Source organism: Agelaius phoeniceus, chromosome 7 (genome assembly GCF_051311805.1).
Source record: "Agelaius phoeniceus isolate bAgePho1 chromosome 7, bAgePho1.hap1, whole genome shotgun sequence".
Classification (NCBI taxonomy): Eukaryota; Metazoa; Chordata; class Aves; order Passeriformes; family Icteridae; genus Agelaius; species Agelaius phoeniceus.
This window is the reverse complement of record NC_135271.1, coordinates 40,716,469-40,723,327: the sequence shown is the minus strand read 5'-3', so window position 1 is coordinate 40,723,327 and position 6,859 is coordinate 40,716,469. Positions and strand designations below refer to the sequence as shown.

The 6,859-nt window shown below is 44.9% G+C and overlaps 1 protein-coding gene across 2 annotated transcripts in view; it reads left to right on the top strand.

Annotated features, from left to right (window-relative positions):
• Positions 1-2,197: 2,197 nt before the first annotated feature.
• MYLK (myosin light chain kinase) overlaps positions 2,198-6,859 on the top strand; it is a 194,230-nt gene continuing 189,568 nt past the window's right edge. Inside the window, exon 1 of one of the 2 annotated variants that reach the window (XM_054636488.2) lies at positions 2,198-2,644. In XM_054636488.2, the coding sequence (XP_054492463.2) occupies positions 2,482-2,644 (163 nt within the window). In that variant the 5' untranslated portion in view covers positions 2,198-2,481. The remainder of the gene's footprint in view (positions 2,645-6,859) is intronic. The other variant, XM_077181662.1, reaches the window with a different exon arrangement.

The following is a 6,859-nucleotide window of genomic DNA, read 5'->3' as shown; positions in this document are numbered from 1 at the left end:
CTTGTCCCTGGCTCTGTGTTACTCTTTGGTTTTCATGTATTTTCTGTATTCTAATGCCAAATAATCATTTACCTGCAGAAAAAAGTGTTCATACAACAATCATCTTGCTTTTAACAGCTCATGTGCTGATGTGTGTGTAGCTGTGGAACTGTGTGTGCATGCACTGCCATCTGAAACCCACTATAGACAGACAGTCATGCACGTCAGCAAAGATCAGGGACGGATTTGGGCTAAAGAGAAAAACATTTGGCAATCCAGAATTTGCCACAACCATGCAGTGAGAAGGGAAAAGCTCAGGAGTATCAGTCTGGCTGGATATAACCAGCAGGGAGAGAAATTTAATGGAGCAAGTGAGGACTGAGGTACTCAGAACCTCTGACAATAAAATAACTTTTCTTTAGGATTCTCTTCTCAGTGATTCTGGTCAAAATAAAAATAAACAAACAAATAAGTAAGTCTCTACTATCCTATTTTCAAAGTCCCAGAGCCTTTAAAACAGCAAAAGCATCTTGTTCTAAAGGAATTAAGAAAAAACACTGCCTCCTCCTGAAGAGTTAGCAGCAATTTCCCTCAGTGCACTCCCTTTGTACTGCACCTGAAAAAGTCAAAAGCAATGGCTATAACTTTTTATGGACTCATGCTGGTAACTGCTCTCATTGTTCACAGAAGCATCAGGAATGATGCACCAGGAAAAGGCAGCATCCTGCACTGCCTCCATGTATACAGCCTACTCAGGTTGCAGGACACATGGTCTATCAATGGCAGAAAAATTCACCTCAGAATCAAAATGGAAAACACTGAGGTCTCTGCAAATATAAAACTCTTGACATCACTGCAGCCAAGAACAGCTTTGCCGTGACTTGCTTATCTTGGCTTCATTTTTCTGAGTTGATGGCTGTTAGGATGAAACAGTGAGGGAAGAGAAAGAATTGAATCCTGGGCTGTGGTTTGCTCCATCACCCTTAAAAGTATCTTAGTGCCTGGTGAGGAGGCAGCTTTTCTACAGCTTGTACTTTTTCTGTAGCAGTTCAGAACCATGTATTAACACATCTAGCAGCAATCTGCAGCACAGAAGAACATTAGAGGACAGAAAAGGAAAGTTTAATCCATAGAACCTGGGCTTTTTGTATGTCTGTGCCCATGTGTTTTTATGATCTGGCTGTAAGTCCATTTCAAATAGGCAGCTGATTGGGTTTTTAAAATGTGCAAATGAAAAAGTTAAAATATCAGAGTAGAAAGGCTTTAAGTTCTCAATGTCTGTGATTATACTACCTTTCCTCTTCAGGGTCTCCACATTATAAAACAGCAGTTCTAAGATCTTATTGTTGAAGAGGATTCAATTTGTCCCCATCTCGCATTTGCTCTTCTTTCTACACTACTTTAGCACTTAACACAATTAACTGTAAACGGTTTATTAAAATAAATCCCTTGCCCCAGATTTGGATGTCCCTAGGCAGATGTGCCAGAGCATGGGCTCTAGGCAGGCCCATGGGGGTGGGGGAGGCAGGGAGAGCCCTGAGGCCCCTGTGTGCCGAGAGAATGCCCTGTGGCTGGCATCGGGGCACTGCATGGCAGGGCTGCAGTTCCACATGCACCCCTACACTCCCCATACATAACCCTAGGGCATCCCATCCCAGTCCCATGCAAACCTTCACATACATCCTCTGTGCTCTCCCCTATATGCAAGCTATGCAGTTCCTCCAGAACACACACACAGATCTCCCATATGTATTTCATTCCCATCCCATGCGAGCCCATAAGCACATTCCTCTACACTTCCCATACATGCACCCCATAGACACAAGGTCTATAACTCTCACATCCCCAAAGGATCTGCAGTGCACAGCTCTTATGGCACCCATGTACATCCCTACACACTCCTCACACAGCTCGCACCCAGGTCTGGACATCCCCCGTCCGCAGCCGCCCCACCTGGGCGAGCCGCGCTCCACAGGAGCTGGGCTGGGCTGGGCTGGCCGTGCCCCTCCCTTCGCTGGTCCTGGCGCACCCGGGGCTCCCCCTGGACCCCCGGCCGCTGCCGCGGGAGCCGCCACGGGGAAGGAGCGAAGGGCAGCCGCGCCCACCGCAGGCGGTATCACCGCTCGGCACCGCTTCCCCTGCGAGCTCCGCGCTTCCCCCGCTGCCCAGCCCAGCCCGGCCCATCCCGGCCCGGCCCGGCCCGGCCGAGCAGCAGGTGGGCTGCGGCCGGAGGCGCAGATCCAGGGCTGGGCAGCTCGGGGCGAGGCGGCTCCGGCAGCGCTCCCCGAAGCCGTGGGGCTCTCCCTGCCCGCTGCGCCCCGGGACGCGGAGGGAAGCCCGGGGGCGGGCACGGGCGGGGGGTACCGCGGCATCCTCCGCAGGGGGAGGTGAAGTAGGCGGAGAAGGAGGAGGAGGAGGAGGAGAAGAGGGAAACCTGCTTCTCCGGAGAGGCGAGGTAGCGGCGCTGCAGCGAGCCGGCCCAGCGGCGCGGGCTGCGCGCACATGCCGGGCTTGGAGCACCGGAGCCGCGGGATTCCTGCGGGTGGCTCAGCCCAGCTCCCGTCCCTTCCCCGGCGAGAGCGTCAGCTGGGCTCCGGCAGGGAGGAGGGCTCACCTACCGCTCCCCTCCCGGAGTGCATTCATCCCAGAGCAAGCAAACCTGGTAGTAAGTACTTGTCATCTTTTATGTATGATTTTTTTACAGTTTTATTGTTCTCTACTGGCAGGTAGCAAAGGATTTCTAAGATGAAGCATTTATAGGCTCGGCTGTAAGGATAATCTCTCTGGCTCTCTCTTGGCCTCCTGAGCCTTTCCAATATAGAGATGCATATGTGGAGACACGTGTAGCAACATTCCTTCACTACACATCTACATCTTTAATGCTTCAGACAAAATGCATGTACTGGGATTTTAATTTTTTTTTTTTTACTTCTGCTGTTCCTAAAGTAATTTGTATCATGTTGCACAACATGCTTAGTCTCAGAGAAGGATAAATCCTGGTGACACCACTTAAACATCCTGCATGAGGATGGGGGATGGAGATGAATGTTTAAAATCATTAACTTGGCAGAGGCAGTGAAATCACTTCTCTGCAGGCTGACTTCACGCTATGGAGCAATATGTTTTTGGGGATTCTTTGCCTTTTAATCCTCTTTCCTGTATGTGCACATCTGGACTCTGGCCTGGCACTGCTCCCTGCACCCAGGCTGGAAGGGAGTGGCATGGCAGACTAGCAGGGGCTGGAGACCAGGGATGAAAAGACAGGGGATCCTTCCCTCCTCTTACTCTTTAAAGATACTTTTTGCCCTAGTCTTGTCTTGTGCAAAGTAAATCCACAGGAATACTCCTAGAGTCGGAAAGTGGAATCAAAAGTGTTTTGAAGGCTGCATTATTCTCCCTACAGAGGGAATGGCTGAGAGGATAAGTGCAAATACCTGATTCCACACCCTTCTTCCAAGGGGTTTCCAAGCATTTGGAGGGGAGGGCGGTGTGAGTGTGGAGTTACATGACATGCAGAAGGTGTGTTCCCCACTAAGTCTTTACAAAATGATGCTACTTCTCTGTGGAGTGCTGGAAATGCCATTTCTGTCAGTGGAACTGTAAGAGAAATAGTAATTTCTCTTTCATTTTAAATGCCTAAGAGAATAACAATCTTTCTCCTGTTACTTCCTGCACACATCTTTATTTTATTCTATTTTGCTAATGACTTGCATTGTTATTTTCAGAATATGATATGTGTCTCCCTGTGCAACGATATATTTGCTGAGATGTTTCTGGAACTAGGTTCTAGGAGAGCATTTTAGGAGCCTTCTGGTTTTAAACCCAAATTATATTTACTAATAACTGAATATTTAATTTTCATCTGGCACATATCCAGTATTTTCTGTTTCCTTAAGTGATACTGTTCTTCTGTAGCTGGTCGCTGCGTGCTCTGCAGTTTGTGACAAAATGCTCATGATATCACATTTTCATAGTACACTAATGTTACACCCATCTTAGCCTTTTACAAATGAATGCTACAGGACAAATATTTAAACTCCAGAAGTAACTGGAGTGATTTTGTTGGTTGTAGCAGGAGAATGTTTGCTACCCGAGGACCAGCCACTAGAATGATAGGCGGGGTGTCCCTGTGCTGGTGTGTGACCTGTTACTGGCATTTAACCTTTTCAGATGGACATAAGCAGAAAGGAAATGCCTGGTTTAATAAACATCACAACTAGAATTTTATATAAACGTGGGAGGCTCACACCAGTTAATGGCACTGACCCCATTTTTATTGGTCTTGTAGGGAAGTCTTAAAAGGTCTGCTGCAAAGAAAGTTATAAATCAGATACTCTTCTGTTGCAAGCATGTGTCCATAGCTTTAGTTGCCCTGCTGCATGGTGCAAAGGAGAATGAAGGAAATCATTCAGTGAAGTTCTGTTGGTTTGCTTGTATAATGCTGAAAGGGAATTTATAAAGTCTGAAATAAACTGAGATTACGTATTGCCATTGGCTTAGGTTAAATGTAAGAGATGCATAATTTTTCACCAGTTTTTCAGTTTTTGGTCTGTTTCGTGTTCTCTGTTCTCCCTGGCTCCTCCTTTAAGTTCATTAGGACTTCCTCTGGGCGATGATCCGATTTTTACAGTCAATCAAAAGCCATACCAATATCCTTACACAGGCCAAATATACTGTACTTAGAAAAACTATAAACCAACAGCTACAAATTACTTTCAGAGCCCTCCTAAAACAAAATGCAGATGTAAATAGAGTTCAGAACTGCTCCAAATGCTGTGCTTTAAAGCTGTGGAGTCTAAATCCAGAAATGTGCTCAGAAGCTCTATTTGAGAGCCATGTAAGGAGATGGCTGAAGTTTCTGGTTAGACTCTGGAGAATTGGTAGCCACAGTCTGTGGTTGTTGGACTCTTCTGGGTAGTTTGAATTCAGGTCTGAGCATGGGCTGGAAGTGATCCTGGTTTTACAGACAGACTCATCTCCTTTCATTCATAAACTTGTCAAGTACATAATAAAACATGCTGTGGTTGTTTGCCTCTGCTGTGTTTAGAGCTGTACTCAATAGCTTTTCCAAACTTTATTCCACAGGTATGAGTTAGGAGTAAGGAAGGTAATTTTCTTCTCCCTTTGCTGATTACACACACTTCTCTCTTTGATGCTAAATTACTCTGGTTTTTTATGACCTCCCATGGAAGGTTAGGTGATCCTTTCTCTCATGGCTCTGGAAACACCTTGCTGCACCTGTTGCAGTAGACTTTCTAAACTTTTTCTGTGGCATCCACTACACCAAACAGGATCTTAGCAAGCTGCCTTCATCCCACTGATGGGAATGCTTCCATGATGTACATTAGGGCTACATATGTTGTTTGGATTTCAGCACTGGATGCAGGGAAGATATGATTAATCTATAGTGCTGAAAAGGATTCATCAGTGAAGCCAGATGGTTCCAGGTAGGATGGACTCTGGATTTTTTTTTAAATTTAGCACAGCTTTAGATGTCATCCACGTTGTCTGGGTGTTACTAAAATCTGTGTCTTTTACAGTATGGGTTTTGCTGAAATCTTTGTCTTTTCTGAGCAATTGTACAGGGTCTATGGAGTGTGCTAGAGCAAGGTCTGTCTCTAATAATGTTTTCATTAAGCCTCTCTACAGACAGAAGAGTAAACTAATTGCCAGACTAACATGTCATTTGGCTCTGTGAACAAGCTACTGAACACTAACTTATGAATGGAAACTTAAAAGGCTCATTAGCAACCTGCTACATGAAAGAAATGCCAAAGTGAAATGAAAAGACATTTATATTCCTGTCGTTGTTGTTTTTGCTATTAAAGCTGATCTAGAATTCCAGTTTAGTTTTTGTGGGAATCTTAACTAATTTCATAAACTTTTTTTTGCCTCTGAACTTTCAGCAGCTGCTCCTTCTATAAAAGCTAGGAATAACTGGTTCTGCTTTAGTAGGAATGAAAGGGGAATTGAGCTCTATAGAAATGAGGAGATTAGAGCTTCATGAGGCATATACCCATTTAATGCTGCTGGAAACCAAACCTGCTTGAATAATCTTAACTCTCACTTCTGGTGAGCAGAAATTCTAGGGGAAAAAGAAAAATTCCCTTAGTGACTTATTAACAAAGGCTTTTCAGGTTTGCTGGGATTTATCATGTGAGCCTAATCTACCTTTTGTTCATCCAGTTGGCAGGCTTTAAGATTTAAAAGGGTCTGCAGAAACTCCTCCCCCAAACTCCTTATTTAATTAAAGAGGCTTGGTGCATTATTTACTTTTAAGTCTTCCATTTATGTGGGAACAATGAGTTTGGGTTAACATATTGTAAAATATTTGTGAATGCTGCATTATAAGCAAGGAAAAGAAACAAACTTTGGCTACACCTTCAAATTCACACTGACCTAAATGGGTTCAGTGAGACTGACTGAAAGTGAGGCTAGACATATGTAAATGTAAAGTATAAACACAGGTGTGTAGCTCTACAACAAATTTGTCAGCTTCTGTAGGTGATTTCAAGGGCCTGGAGGAGGGTTAGTTTCATTTGCTTCTCTGAGCATCATCGGATATGCAGATCAGGCTTTGCACATACCAGTAATTTTTATGTTTTGCTTTGGTAGTTCATCAAAGACAGACTGGTAACTGTAGTTCTCTCACTAGCTCCCTCAGTTCCTTCTCCTCCCCCACTCCATTCATCCCTGTAGCTGTGAGCATCAAGTTGCAGATAAAACGACTTCTGAGAGAGCAATGGGATGCAGCTCTTGCCAAAGGCAATTAAGTGCTTAGGATTACAGTGTGCTTTACAAAGTGTGTTCTTGCTGAATCCCTTTCCTCTTCTGTTTGCTGGCACTAAACAGTTTCTTGGCACTTACCTTTGTTGTAACA